This window comes from Apteryx rowi, unplaced genomic scaffold (assembly GCF_003343035.1).
Source record: "Apteryx rowi isolate R43461 unplaced genomic scaffold, aptRow1 scaffold_466, whole genome shotgun sequence".
Taxonomy (NCBI): domain Eukaryota; kingdom Metazoa; phylum Chordata; class Aves; order Apterygiformes; family Apterygidae; genus Apteryx; species Apteryx rowi.
This window is the reverse complement of record NW_020450723.1, coordinates 619,424-635,353: the sequence shown is the minus strand read 5'-3', so window position 1 is coordinate 635,353 and position 15,930 is coordinate 619,424. Positions and strand designations below refer to the sequence as shown.

Here is a 15,930-nt window from a genome sequence, read left to right as displayed (position 1 = left end):
ATTCCGCTTCCCGGCCTAATCCCGCGGCGTCCGCCCGCCCCGCACCGTGCGGGAGGGGGCTGCGGAGCCGTGCCAGCCCCCCGACATGGATGTCGCTTTCCACCATTTCATCGCGGCGCCGGGCTGCGCGGAGTCCGTCCCCCGTCGGAAGCGAGTTCCGCAGCCCGGCGCCTTCCCTGCGTGCTGGTGCCTTTAAGCCTGGCCGTGCCGGGCGTCCATTAAATTAGCCGTCGTGCGCTGGGCACGTATGACTTCAAAGTTTAAATCTCGGGGACTTGAGCGCCCACGAGAAACGCGCCCGGCAGCCTGCGGTGCAGGCCGAGCAGGAGGCGTCGGACAGGGTCGGCACCAAGGCGCTGCCAGCGTTTGATCTCTAAGCAGAGCGACTTTTGTGCCAAGACCGAAGTGTTGGTGCAAATATGGCTAAAAGTTAATGTTTAGGTTGCTATTACTAACTTTTTGGAAAGAGGCTGTGCCTACTGGAGTGTTTTTATTAAGTAATGAACTTTGTTGCTAAGCTATAAAGGTTTTATTATTGGCTATTGTCACTTTATCTGTGTAGCCAGTAGGAGTGAAACTTATTCTGTGTACTGGTGCCTGGTACTCTGGTTGTTAAGGGTCTGTCAACATTTCCATTATTAAACTTCTGTTTTGAAGGATTTATAACTTAGCTTCAGAAGTTTACTCCAGGCTGAACCTTGGCACATACATCCTTAGCCTAGGAGTTAATTCATTTTCCAAATACTCGAAAATCAATCTGGCCTTTATATTGTAAGACTGAAAGCAAAATAGAAAGGGGTGGGGCTGAGTCGCTTCTGTGTTTTTGTTTGCTTCTGAGTTGCAGTCCTTTGAATTATTGAATAAAAATCATATCACTTCATCAGGATTAATAACATACTGAAATCCATTGAGGAATAACAAAGTTATTACACAGCTTTTATTCAAGTTATGCAAGTTTTATCACTTCTTCATTATGCACAGCACTGGTATATGTTCATCTACTGCTTGTTGCTGTGTCTTGTTAAATACAGTAAGTGCAGCTAAATGGCTCTCATATTTGAAATGCATTTAACTTCTATGACATTCATACACCGTGTACTTTTAAGCTTAGTGTTATCTCACTTGTGTATGTTACTCTACATCTGTAATGCATACAGCTTAGTTGGATTATTGTTCCTTGTACCAGTTGGTGGTTCTTAAAATATAAACTTAAAAATCCAGCTGAAACTAGAAAATCATTTGTTTTATTGTTGACTGTCTTTTAAGTAAGGCTGTCTTAATTTTCCCTTTTTGTTCATTTGTGCCATAAAAATATTCTGTCTAACAGAAAAAATCCTTAGGTTTCTGTAATTCTTTCTTTTTGTTTCTCAAGACTAAAAAGCACCTCAAATTCAAGTGAATTGTAACTTGCACATTTTATTAAAATCTAAATGTAAGCTAATTCTTTGAAATAAATTTCCAATTTAATATATGAAGCTTTTTCCTCACATATAGACTTAATGAAACACAGAAATGTCAGTCTCCGTAAGAATACATAAATGGGGCCTCATGTGTGGTGCAATACCTTGTGTAGAGAGGTGTGGCAAGGGCTGATATATGCAACTTATTATAGGTGTCCATGTTGTTCTAGTGTATCTGCAAAAAGAATTAATTTGTGAATATATGTAAAAGCCAATATTATTTAAATATTTAGTTTTCAAAGCTGCTTTTCTGTTTTGTGGTGGACGCCTGTCTGCTGATGAAGAAGTTCTACGTACTTATGACTGGCAGCTTTCTGGTGAGGAGTTTTGTGAGTCATTCTGATTGACTAGTAAAACAGTTTGCCGAAGCTTTGCTTTGGATAAAGCATGAGCAAACTGTTTATAAGCCTCACATACCCTTAAAGTGCAGTTTGTGTGAGGTTTAGGAAGTTTTGCGTTCAGTCTTGCATAGTTTCTTTATGGCAGAATTCAGTAGTTGTTTCTCTCTTGGAACTGCCTGGTGTCAGTGGGCAGAGTTCTTTGCTGCTGCTGTCCTTGTGTCATCGTTTAAACCTGTGTAAAGGGTGTATATGTGGGGGTGTCTTCGTTCCCTTCCCCACTTTTCAAAAGGAGAGTGGGAAATAAACTCCAGCGAAAAGTGGGTGCGATGGTAATGGTGCAGTTTGGTGATGAGCTATGCAATATTTTGTATTAGGTCTTTTGACTGGGGGCATGTTTTTCTTTAAACTTTTACTAGGTAGAAAGAACTTTAATTTTCAAAATAAAAATAAATGCAGTTAGAAAATACTTACAGTTAATATTTTTTGACTTGTACAAGAGCTTTTGTGACACTAATTAACCAACCTACTTTGAGGGTCTCCTTGAACAGCAGCAGCTGCAAAATAAACAGAACTTTACAATGGCCAACTTATGAGTTTCTCTTGAAAGATTCCAATAAAGTGAAATGTCTTCCAACAGATGCATTTTTGCTGAAATATAAAAGTCTTAATGGAAATAATTTCACTCCTGACAGGCCAGCACTGATGCAGGGACTGCAGGAGCCCTGACTCCTCAGCATGTCCGAGCTCATTCCTCTCCAGCATCGCTGCAGCTGGGGGCTGTTTCTCCAGGGACGCTTACACCTTCTGGAGTAGTGACTGGTCCTGGAGCTCCATCTTCTCAACATCTCCGCCAGTCTTCATTTGAGATCCCTGATGACGTACCTTTGCCACCAGGTTGGGAGATGGCTAAGACACCGTCTGGCCAGAGATACTTTCTTAAGTAAGTAAAACATGTTTTGAGTTAGCTGTATCTCTACATTTTACAATTTTTGAATTTTAGTTAAATTCATTATGTTTAAAATACGTATTTTAAAAACGTGGTCCTGATTTTCAGTAGGAGAGGAGATCCTGCCACTTCAGTATTTCTCCCATTTCAACTCTCTGCTGTTTCTGAAAATTGTATCTGACTGTGTGAATGTTTATCCTATCTTATTCTTAGTTGAAGAATCTTGTCCATTATATTATATACTAAAATTTAGTGAAATGCAAAGAGATTTTTAAGCAACATGGCTGTTGGATTTGTTGGATCTTGCTAGAGTTCTCGTTCAGGTCAAAATATATTTCTCCTTGTTTTTTTATGATACACCTATGAAAAAATAGAGTAACTTGGAACGTTGTTGGAGTGGGAATATATCAGAAAGACTTTTTTTTTTTTTTTTTTTTAAGAAGTGTGACGGTGTAGGGATGTAGTCAAAACATTTCTGCCTACTCTGTACTCGTGAGGAAATTAATAAATATATGCATTTGATTGCAGTACTTGGGTCTGTAACTCCTAAAACTCATCTACATTCCCTGCAGTGAAAGGGAAATTGCAGAACTTTTAATGTTGTTTCTTGTTCCTACAGCTGTAGCTTTTTCACGCAGTGAAATTAGTATCACCTTTTCTATAACTGAAGAGAGGTTACACATGCCAGCCATCTGACACGTAATCCATCAGGGAGCATTTTCTTTTATGCTGTGTAGTTTTCTAAAACAGCAGGAGCCTGTCCTCCTCCTGAAAGTGTGCCCACCAAGACACATAATTGGCCCTCAAGTATTTTGACTATATTTTGAATATTTTATTCAACTGGAAGGCTCTAAATAATGCATTATATGTCATTTTCAGGGCTGGGAGAGGGGAGGAGCAGCACAGTATGTTATGTATATAAAACATGTTTCAGCCAAGTAAAACATCTGTATTCTTACCTTTCTTGCTAAAACATCATTGTTATTAATATGTGCATTTGATTGAAGTATTTGGGTTTGTAGCTTTTAAAGCTAATCTACATTGTCTGTGATGAAAATGGAAATTGCCGAACTTTTAAAACTTCCTTCCTAGAGCAGTAATGTTTTCACATACTGAAATTAGCATCACTTTTTTTTTCTTTTAATGAAAGGAGGTTACACGAGTGGCAGTTGTCTGACATTATTTGAGCCTGAAAGTTACTTTTTGAACACCATTGCTCTATGTTAGGAATGTGAAAATGAGCATTAGCTAAAGAGGTTGAAGCTGCAATATTTTTTGTGTGAAGTTTAACAAATAAATGCATGCTAGAATGTGAGATCTTCAGTGGGCATAAACAGAATTATTTGGAGCTATGTAAGTTTATATCACATGAAAACTGTGGCTCATTCTGTGCTTTTCTCAAGGCCCAATGAGTTTAGAAATGAAAAGCAAACTTTGTTTTGACTGTGCTAGTGAGAGCTCTTAAAGAATAGCTTATAAAACATGAACACTATGTATTTGATTTGTAAGTTGCACTGTCACAAGTGTTTGTTTTTGCTAACACTTTAGATTTTACAGAAAGAGTATAACTGTTTAAGAGATGCAAAATGTCTTTACGCTCTTATAATTGATGTTTTAATTATGCTCATTCAGGTGAAAGCAGAGGGAAGGATTTGATCTTGGAAAGCTTTTCTACAGTTTCATTATTACCACAGAAAATCTTTTCCTTTTTTCTGCAAGTTTTTTTGTCCTTTCTTGGTGTCCTGGTATCCATTTCAAAGGGTCAGGTTTCAGCAAGAACAATAAAGAGCCTGAGACTGGAAAGTACACACAAGTCTGGCAAACTCATCTGCATGAGCAAGATCGTTTGTTCTCAAGCAGACATCCAAAGTAAATGATTGAAAGAGCTGCTAGCTGTGAAGGATGTGTCTTGAAGGGGAAAGGAGTGGAAACAAACCAGGTTGTTAGGAAGAAAAATAAAGGCTGTACTTTTTGAACCTCTCCCTGCTGGGTCACATGCTGACCTTGGGAGATTTTAAACAGCTTAATGAGCTGTTTTCTTTTGGCTTTCCTTGGGTGATGCTGTGGTATGAGAGCATCTAATGAGGACAGTTCTGAAGGCTGTGTTCACACTTGAAGAACATTTGTTGTTCTGAAAGGTTGTATAGTACTATCTACAGGTGAGATCCACCTACTTCATTGGAGTTCATAAAGATTTATAGAAATGATAGATTTCAAGTACAAGAAAAATGTTTACTTTGTATGACTAAGAAATTCAAAGAAATTTAAGAATTACTTTTAAAAAATGAATTTATATTTCAGAAGCTGCTTACAGTAGCTTTTTTCAGTGTTAAGTTCTATCTCATACCTACAAGCCTGTTAAAACTCATGTCTTGTCTAGCTATAAACTTTTGCTCCAAGCGTGAGTACTCAGATTCCTGATGCTAAATACATTTAACATGGTTCCTTCTCCCATATGCAGATTTTTGGTCTCTATTCCAAGCAATCAGCTTTTTTGTTGGGTTGGCTGCACTGCTCTTTGTTTCCATTTGCTCTGTTCTGTAGCCACTCCATGAACAGTCTGGTATTCAGGCTCTAGAAGGATCTTTGCAGAATAGGTAACTATTAGATTTTTTCCAGATGTCAGTAAGCCTTATGGTTATAGTTATCATAATATACTATACTGCAAACAGAAAAATACAAAATTGAGTACTGTACTTAATACAATAAGGAATACAGTCTGTAATCAGTGGGTCAAGCATTGCATGCGTAGTAGTTCACACAAAGATGAAAAAATAGCGTGTGGGGGGAGAAAATATGTCTGGTCAAATAACTGCGCGTGCGTGTGCGCACACACACATTTATTTGGCCAGACAGATATTTTATATACACACCACACACATGCACATACATACTAAAAAGAGTGTGAGAGTAGTAGTGTAGGGTCTGAGCCAGAATTATTCTTGTAAATCAGCCTGTCATCTAGATAAATAGACCCCTTTATGTATGAATGCCCAATGTATGATTTGCCAGAATTCCACTCATTAGCGTTCATCTCACTGTTATGAGTAGGACTCTTGAGTATAATTTTCCGTTAGTGAAAATGCAGATGATTTCGAACAGTGAGTTAAGACATGCTTGCTACAGCTGGTAAAACTAATTCTGTTTTTTTTACTGAAATTGTTACTTAAATAGAGCTCATTAGTTAAGACTTGCCTGGTTAGTAAGTGGTCATATCTGAGTCATCTGCACACTTATACTTTAGCCCTTTCTTAAGCATGCTGTAAAGAAGACTTGCTTGGTTTGTGTGGAGATGTCATCTGCATTGCTTTTTAACCACTTCCTGTTAGCCAGCTGCTGGTTGACATTTCAGTGAACTATGGAGAATAACTACTGGATCACTCTCTGGGCAAAAGATAATATGCCATAGTAGTAGCAGACAGCAACTTGCAGAAAGAAAAAGTCTGTTCAACTTTGGCTCAATTTTAGAATTACCATTGTACAATTTTAGAATTAACATTGTATCATTTTGACTTACTGTTATGCTTTTAATTACTACAAAGGTGGTGTAATACCTCTTCTCGTCTTGCAGTGTGAGGAAAAGTTAACTGATTGTCCAGCAAACAGTCTTGTAATTACTTTTCCTACAGGAAGTAGTTCTTGCAAGCAGTTTATCAACAACTTCCTATTTTTTCTGTGAAGTGTTGAATGACTTCCTGAAGGAGGCCAAGGTGGTTTTCATTAGTGTCTGTGGGTGTGTTGGAGGTGTTTACCCATCTGGCAGAAACCTTAAAAATGGATTATTGTTACACACTTCTTAAGTGCTTTGTAAAGAGGTATGGATAGGTGTTACTTTGGATATTGTGAAACCAAATCATTCTAAGGTAATGGGGTGGTTTGTTGTTATGTGTTTTTTTTTTTTTTTTTTTCTCCTGTGACCCAATGTGTACAAGAGTATTATTTCATACATGGAAAAAATAGCCAACAGTGTTACATTTCTCTCACATCCCTGTCTAGAAACCCCAGCATGCCCACCCACCCAATAGCCTCTGTTCCCTTTCTGCTCTCCTCCCCACCAGTCAAAGTCATCTTAGTTTTCCAGGGCAGAAAGTGTTTCTTGGATACTTTGCTGCCACTGTAGTATATATTTTCCTAAATGCCTTAATTTACTGGGGAAATGCACATTCAGAATTATCATTTTATGGGAGTTCTTGTGTTTTTGGTTCTATAGTTCAGACTAGCTTGGCATTAAAAGAATTGTGTTGTTGGAGACCAAAACTGCAACCATTTCTTTTGATAGGTTTGACTACAAGCAGTTGAAGATTTTTCTGTTTGTTCAGTTTAGTTTGTAATAAGTCCAATAAAATAATTTCATTTTATATTGATGATTCTTGACTATTAAAATACTTATAAGATCAATACTCTACAAAAAAAATTCCATGAGATCTGTGCAGAGGAAAGTGGACACTGGCAATTTCAGAACATAACTAAGAAAAGAAATATTAACTCAAATGCTTTTAAAGTGAAACACATTGTGATATGTTTTTCACAATTAAGATTTTTGGTCTTGGAAGATAGTTCTAAGTGTATATCCTTCCTTCTACCTCTCGGTCAGTCTTTAAATCTGTTCTGTGAAATGATGTTGATATAAACTATCTTGAATTTGGAGCTGTACTAAGATTTTCATATCTTTAAAAGGGAGGAGGAACAGGAAGGGCACCAGATCAAGCCTTTACTGAGAGCTAGTAATGCTGTAGGGGAGTATAGGCCAGCTGTAGAAAATATAACTTGATGAATATAATTCTTACAAATCTAAATAAGGTTTGAGTACATGCACTATGTACTCAATAGAAAATAATGGCATACTTGGAAAAATAAGATTGTATTAACACCATTTTCATTAAGGTGGAAAAACATGGCTGTTTCAATTGGCAAATGTATAAAACTAAACCTTTCAACTTCCTTATGGATTTGATCAAAATTACTTCAGATTTAGCTGTCAAGAACACCAGTGTAGTTTTTCTTTATATACTTCAGATATGTAATACTGTTTTACAGCAATGCTTTCAAATCTCCTGGATCAAATTTAAGATCAGTTTTATCTTACTGTGGTTTGAAGTACATTGTAATGTGTTAACAACTATAATTGTCACACAGATCTTTAGTTACTAGTGTTTTACAAAGAGAAGTCTTGGAGTCTCTCTGATCAGTAATAATAGGAAGAGGCTTCTCATACAGGATTAATGCAAATTTGATATTTAAGAAGATGCTTCTGCTATTCTCCTTATTAAAGATTAGGTCAGGCTGTGTTTGCTTAAAAGTAGAGGTAGCATGAAGTTTGTGTGAGCAGTTACTGCCACCATGGAACCACTTCTGTTTGCTCAGGTCTTGACCTCTTCTAAAGACAAACAAGAATCTGATATAAATCAGGATGAGTGTCTTCTGGGCTCCCTTATCCCTTCCCCTTTCCTCTTCTCAATGCTAAAGATGACAAAGAATTATAGCTGATTTTCTTTTTTTTTTGTAGTCATCTGGTTTGTAGCATAGACTAATCTGTAACCCATCGGTCACATCATGGAAATTGCCACTCAATAGAAAGCAGTAAAAAAAAGGATGTTAATTTGAAAGTTCCCATGGAAGTAAGACAGGCGTTACCCCCCAGTTTTTGCAAAAAATATTTCTAATGGGTAAATGCAATTAAATCCGACCAGTGGCATACGTGGCACAAATCATACCCACTTTTACAAGTTTCGTCTCTTATTACCCTATCTTTTCATTTCTGGAAAGAAGCAAATCAGTAGCTTTAAAATTCCAAATATAAAACCTTCATTTACACTTTGCTCAGTTTCCCTTTGCAATTTTGACACAACAGCTGCAAATTCTTAAAAGCTGACACAGAGCAAGCAAGGTGGATTTTTCACTCAGTTTATCCATTTTTACAGTAGACTTGCAGAGAAATTAACTTACGAGCGCTGGGTGTGCTGAAATGTAACTGCAGATCTAAATTGGGTCACATGTAATATGAAAGCAGAGTGGTTGTTCCTAGTTTGCTCCCAAAGAAACATTTCCACGTATCAAACATAAGGAATTATTGGATGACACCCAGGAGAACAAGATGTGTTACTCGGGGTTTAGATACAAGATTAGCTATTGAAACTAGTCTGATACTAACTACAAGCAATTTCTATCAGGCTCTTAGTTTAGAGTAGGGTCCTCCCCCTCCTCCCAACTAACCAACCCCCYCCCCCCCCCCAGTGAGGTAAACAGCTATAGAGAGCTATAGAGACCTGTCGGCCAAAAATAAGGATGTTTCTCCTCTTTTTATATGTGGCCAGACCGCTGCATGTGTTTATCTTCATAGCTGGGAATGAATTCAGATGATGTAATTAGATTCAGTTTAACCTCTTGAAACAATTCTCCATATAATTTTGTGTTCTAGTATTTTGGTAAATTCCAACATATTTATATTTATTGTTTGTACAATACAAACATACATATGCAGTAAAATTCATTAATGGTGGAACACACAAGCTTTCACTATTTGTGTAAATATTGCCCCCTCTTTTAAGGTGTTTGTTGGGGGGGGGGTTGTTTGTTTGTTTTTAAACAGGCTGCCCAGGACTATGTAAACCCTAAAATTTAAATGATTCGGTCTCTTCCTTTTGTAAATTCTGAAGAAAATTTCACTTGGTTGAATGCAGGAAATTTTCGTTGGACGTCTCTGACTAGCAGCCCTCTGCTGGGAGCCCCTAGGACATGATCAGGACAGCATGTAGTTGCCCTGAAAGGCAGAAATGTCTGTAGGGGAAATTTGACAGCCTGGGGGTTTGCCTAATGTGAAACAAATTTGGGGGGAAGGAGACTGTATTGGAATGTTAACAGATAGATGCCATGTAATGACAGGGCATCCTCTCACACATGGCTTGCTAAAGCTCCCTTTATCTAAGGGTATATTTGGAAATTTCCCAGGTGTAATGTATTTTTTTGTTAAGCATCTAAATAGGAATCTAGAGCATGGGAGAAATCTGTCATTATTATGAAAATGGTATCTATTAGCTTATTTTTTGCCAATTAAAACTGGAGTTCTTGGAGAATAGGTGTTTTGAAGTGCATGCCTAGGCTGTGTCACTGTTTCATGGCCTCCTGAAGTGCTTCCTGAAGTCTGTTTTAACAGTGCTCAGCTGGTGTTTTAGCTGGTTTTTAACTAAGCTACTTCAGGCTGTGTTTCAGACAAGTATAGCTAGGTTTTCTAAATTGCTGGTTAAGTCAAGCTAATAATTTAAAGCTGCCTTGTGAAGTAAGACCTTTACCATATACCGTATGTCAGTCATGCCAGTTGCTAAGGAAACAAAGCTGTCTTGAAAACAGTCTTGGACTTTGCTTTAATTTCTCTAATGAGACTTTGCTGTGTCATATTGAAACACCAGATCTCTTTTGTTGAGTCTCTTGCATGTCATTTGGTTACTTAGATCAGTGTTAGCGGTAAGTTTAGTTATTGATTATTACGCTGGGGTTGTGAAGCCTACCTTTTTGCTGAACTGTTTTATAGCAAAGTCAAGTAAAGGTCATTTGCTATTGCTAGTTTATCTCCAAAGGGTTCTGATTTATAGAGAGCTTTGCTGGAAGTCTGTCTGCACTATGCTGGAGTTTATTTAAATAGTATTATTGCTTTAAGAATGCCTTTCCCTTTCTAATTAACTGTTGTAACTGAAATGTTAAGAAAACTTTTTGCCTTTTCTGGCTATGTTGTAAAATTACACGTTTATGACGTAATAAAACATTATCTGAAAGCAAACAAACATAGATTGTATAGCCAAAATGGAGTTCTTTGGGTAAAGAAAACATCCTGACTCACTAGGTGACAATTTTTTAATTTAATATACCAGGTATATTTTCTCAGAACTTCTCACTTAAAAAAAAAAATTCTTTTCTAATTTATTGTTCCTATTTCAAAAGCTTGGTTGGCCATTTGAGTCTTCTGTAATTACTTTTATTCTAACATTCATATAATCTGTTTAGAATGATGAGAAGTAGAGTAAAAGACAATTTTTTTTTCCATATTTACTGAGCCTTTTGATAATATAGTTGATAGATCAATATACCCAGTTCACATGCCATTCAGTTTCATTTATGAAATTTTTGTCACAGTCAGACTCAGCAGCTTTGGAGGAGCTAAGGATGTAAAATGAGATGTACTTACAAGGACGTAGTGTGAAGTATGAAAGGCTGTTATAAAGAAAAGGTAAAATTAAAAAATTAAAGATTGCTCAAGGAAAATTTTTTGTAGTTTTGAGGGCTATTAAGAATGTGAAAAACTTTGTAGGATGAGTCTTATYGTTTGAAACACTTAAGATTTAACTAGACTGGGTGCTAAACAATACAGAGTTGCATGCGTTTCCTTTATTTAGAAGGGACTGTGCCTATACTTTTTTTGGTCTCTAGCTTGAGTTTAAAAATGCATTTGTAATCTGAAATACGTAATAACGACTGCATGTAGAATATGCATCTTCATGTCTAGGTTGGTGGACTTGGAAGGATCTTCTATGGCCAACTTTGCAGGCAGTTTTTGTATATTTGAGGAAAAACATGTGCTTAAAAAAAAAAAAGTATTACCATGCTTTTTAGAATTTAGATGTCCATTTATTGTTTTGCTCGTCTTTGGGTCAGGATGAATTTTGCTTTTTTAAGAGTAAAATGTTTTAAACACTTCCAGTCTTCAGTGAAATCATTTAATAATACTGTTCCATGGTTATAGTGCTTTGCACACATGAGCCTTACTAAACTAAAGGTGCCTGTGTTCTAGTTTGTGTATTGATAGATTTTTGAGAGAGCTTTTGGTTAGGCTGCTGCTGACATAATTATATGTATTTTATCGTCAGTGTAGATCACTGCATTTTCCTACTTCTGTCCCTAAACACACATGCACTTAATTTCCACCTGTGTGTGTCACTTTTAACTCACAGGCTAGAGGAGTTTAACTGGTCTTTCAGGTTTTTACTTTTTATGGGAATCTTATTCTGAAACTTAAAAATACTTAGTATGTATCTTCTTTGAAATAAATCATGTTTAAGATATTGGACCTAAATAATTATGAGGTAAGATAGCAATTTTCAGATCTGGAATCTTAAGAGAACTGTGATAATCTGTATGGTTGTGAGTTTTTGTTTTTGTCTTTTTTTACCGTAATGACTAATAAGTGGAAAAATTCAATTGGCTATTTCACAATATCCTGATAATTTAGTCACTAGCTAAGAATAAGAGAAAATGTGAAACAGACCTTAGCTTAAACAGTTAATTCTTAACTTTTCAGCATCCCTATTAACAAGGTCAAAGGAAGTCTTAATTATATTCTTATAAAACTTATTTTGCTATTCAAATCTGTGCCTATTTCTTATTACACTGTTAGGTGGGTCTTGACACAATCAGCTGTTTGTGCTGTAGAGATTTGTTGTGGAACTTGAACAGCTCTTTGTTTGCTTAGTGAATTAAATGTCAGTTGTGCCTGGTAAAGTTTGCAGGAAAAAATGATTCTTAATTCAATTTAGAAATTGTGGTGCCAGTTGTTCAACTTCTGATTTTAAGGCTGTACTTAAATGTGAGTGTGTTTGGGGAGACGGCGGGGGTTTCTGTTGGTGCAGCTATTTGTGTGACTTTTGCTCAGGGTTACGATTTGAATCTTGTTTGTGCAGTGGTGGTGAACAACTTGGAGTTTGCGTGTGAACTTTAATTGGTTCCTCCACTCTGCAGTCCTGTTGGAGTAGGAGTGTAGACCCTTGGCTGTGCCACGTTTTGCCTTTTTAAATGTCTTCAAATGCTTGCTCTGTGAAACTGAGGGGGTAGGATCTTAAACACTTTCTAAATTCAGTTAACAGCTAGCATCAAGTAGTTGAGGGAGTTGCAATGAAGTAAAGATTGCCACCTATTGTAACTGATTTGTAAATTTGTAAATAAATTTATTGGAAGAAATCTTTTATCCCCATAAAATGTCATTGAGTCCTCTTTTTTTTTTAAAAAAAAAAAAAAGCTTTAGTAGTGAAATTCATACTCTGTAGAGAGTTTGAGCCTTTTTAAACCTTTTTTTGTGCATGCTATACAAGCTCACTTGTATGGAATTTATTGGAAACACAGGAGATTCTGGTGCTGATACTTCTTGCTTTGCCAGTAACTGCACATAGTTTGTCTATAATGTTGTAAAATTCTTTACATGAAAGGTATGCGTGCAATTGTACCATGATGCTTTCACTTCAGAAGTAGCTGAAATAACTAGCATCCACCTACTTCTAAAAAAATATATTTGGTCTGTACTGCCTTCACCTGCAGTTGTGATATGAAGTTACAAGAGATAGTTTAAAATGCTAACCATTCAGTTACTTATCACTGTTGATAAAATATTCAGCCCCACCTACCATATGCCGGTAGGTATGCATGTACTTTCTTTGTCTTTTGATTCAGTCAAACTACAAGATACACCTTGAAGTTTCTGTGCCTGTAAAAATGAGTAGATACACAACACATTCTTGTGTTGTATGGGATGTAATCCAGTTCTTGAATTCCAACCAAACTCCTTTGCCCATTTTGTGAGGTGCAGAAAAAATAATTAAGATGCAGATTCTTGGAAGCAGTTACTTTATCAAATTGCTGAGCCTAGAAAAGAAGGTATACCACAGTGCAGTAGCAACTGATACTGTCCCGTTGTTGTGCTTTGTAAAACAATTTTCTCATCTTCTTTTGCACTAGTAGCTTTTTAGTAAAAAGGACTAGTAGCTTTTTAGTAAGTTTAATATATCACTTGCATACTGTTTGAGGTAATATTAGTACTTTAAAAAAAATGTATCTGTCAAGGCTCAATAGCTTTGCTCATGCTTCCACACAGCATTTCAGATGTGCTGAGAATTTGTTAGCTATTACCTCTCATGTGGATTGTAGAGCCAATATTTGGCTTTCAGGGGACACTGCAAGGCTGAACTGAAGAATTAAAGATGATGCAGTGTTGTTTCCTATTGGTATCTTTTGTGGAATACATATATGGTATATGTATATTATAATGCTTACATGAAGGAAAAAATCAGAAGATGATGTGCAGCTGAAGTGGAGATAAGAAATAGGAACCCTAGCAGTGGTGAGGCAGAAGTCGTAGTTATGCTTTTCTCCCCAAATCTTCATCTGCAGTTCTTAATCAGATGTTCCAGCCATGACTTTTTAAAACTTTGCAAATATTAGGCCCTTTCAGCATTATTCTTGTAAGAGAGCTTGCTATCTGCATCTCGCCATATATGGCCATACTGATTCAGACCAAAGGCTTGTCCAGCCCTGTATCTTGTCTCCAGTAGTAGTCACAAGCAAACTTCTAGGGAAGACTAAGAACAGTGCAAGCATATGTGATACTTTTCCCTGAGTGCTCTCTCAGCTTCCAGCTGCTTTCAGTTCAGGAATTTCCTGAGCCAGGTGTGGTTTCTGTCCGTCTGGTGGTTCTCTTCTCCAAGGCTCGTTGCCCTGTCTCCTCTTGAACCCATGCAAACTTTTAGCCTCTACAGCATGCTTTGGCAAGGAGTTTCACTGACCTACTCCTCACTGAACAAAGAAATACCTCTTTCTGTTTTAAGCCTGGTTTTTATCAGCTTCGTTCAGTGGTGCCTGGTTCTTATTTTGGAAGTGACAATGAACAGTTGATACTTATCCATGCTGCTCAAGATTAGTATCTTTTCCTCTCTAAATTGTCTCTTTTATATATATATTTTTTCAAACCTGAGGCATCCTAACTTGCTGGGACTTTCTGAGATAGAAGCTTTTCTTTAGTCAGCCCTGTAGCCCTTCTGTGAGTCTTTTCCAGTTTTTGTATGTTATTTTTCAGATGAAAGGCTCGGAATGGTGTACAACATTCCCTATTCTAAACCCTTCATCTGAAAAACGTATCCAGTGTATTCTTTCTGCTGCTTATTGCCTCTTCACTCAAAAGGGGGAGTTCTGCAGTTTTTCGCACTCGGTAGTTGACCATGAGTAAATTTGTATCATTGTGAGACTTTGTCATGATTCTGCTCTCCTTTTTCCAGCACAGATCTCAGTGTAGACCCCTGTACAAGTTGACTGGAGGCCTGCCTCTGTTGCAAAAGCTGATGATTTCTACCTCCTGTTTTTGTTTGTTTTTTGTTTTTGTTTTTGAGACTATTAATTGTTTGCTCAGGTCAAGTCAGGGTCTATCCTTACCCTGTACCTTCTTTGTTTTCTTAAAAGCTTGCTGTTCCTAATCAGATCTAGTCATCAGTTTTTGAAAATTAATGACTGTTGTTATAGGTGAGCTTTTTGCTGTGTCTCCAGGAGTGGAGTATTCCTTATGAACTTTGGGATGCAAATACTTCTGTTGGTGCATTCATCTCGAAAGGAAAAGTTCTTCTGTACTTGCTTCCAGCTTATGTCTTGGATCCACTCCAACAAAAATGAAGTATGTTTGTGTGATAAAGTGATGTTTGTGTATGTCATTTAAAAAAAATTCCAAGAGATTCAATTTTAGAATAAAATATCTCGTGGCTGATAGTACACGTGTAGGTAGGTGGTTTTTTTTTTTTTTTTTTTTTAATTGAGTGGATAGGTTGTTACAGAACTAAGCATACCAAGGTATTTGGAAGACAAGTTAATGTTTCTTCATATAATCAGCTCCAGTAATTACTGGAATTTTTGCTTTTTAACGTTGCTTTGGAATTGTCATTTCATATCTTAGTTTGAATTTAGTTACAAAATAGTAGCTGTCAATACTGTGCCTTACCTCTTAGTATCTCAGTGCCAGATGCTTATATCATATTTTCTGTGCTGTGTAATATGTCTACATGTCAAGACAGTAAGTAAAAAGTACAGTAACCAAAAAGGGAGTATGTGGCACTCAGATTTGTGGTTTTTTAGATTGCTAACCTGACTTGTAACTGATCCTGTGACAGAGGATATGTGCTGTTTGAAATGTGACAATCAGTAGTCAATCAGCTAATAAGAGGCGATTGTCCAAGTCTTAAAAAGAGAGAGAGAAATTCAGATGGAAGTCTTCTTCTCCTACCAGTGAAGGTTGATTAATTCTGCATAGGATCCTAACAATCTTGAAGCTCCTAGTTTGACTGGAAAAATCTAAGAGCCATGGTTTCACCAAGTGTTCTAAATATGTTTCTTTCAAAGTTCACAAAAGTGATCTGTGGCTGTTGTCTGTGGCTCCTCAGAAAAT

The 15,930-nt window shown here is 37.0% G+C and overlaps 1 protein-coding gene across 4 annotated transcripts in view; it reads left to right on the top strand.

Moving 5' to 3' along the window:
• The first annotated feature begins 2,487 nt into the window (after positions 1 to 2,487).
• The window catches only part of YAP1 (Yes associated protein 1), an 89,051-nt gene continuing 75,608 nt past the window's right edge, over positions 2,488 to 15,930 (top strand). For all 4 annotated transcript variants that reach the window (XM_026077907.1, XM_026077905.1, XM_026077906.1 and 1 more), the window contains exon 1: positions 2,488 to 2,741. In XM_026077907.1, coding sequence (XP_025933692.1) covers positions 2,704 to 2,741 — 38 coding nt within the window. In that variant the 5' untranslated portion in view covers positions 2,488 to 2,703. The remainder of the gene's footprint in view (positions 2,742 to 15,930) is intronic.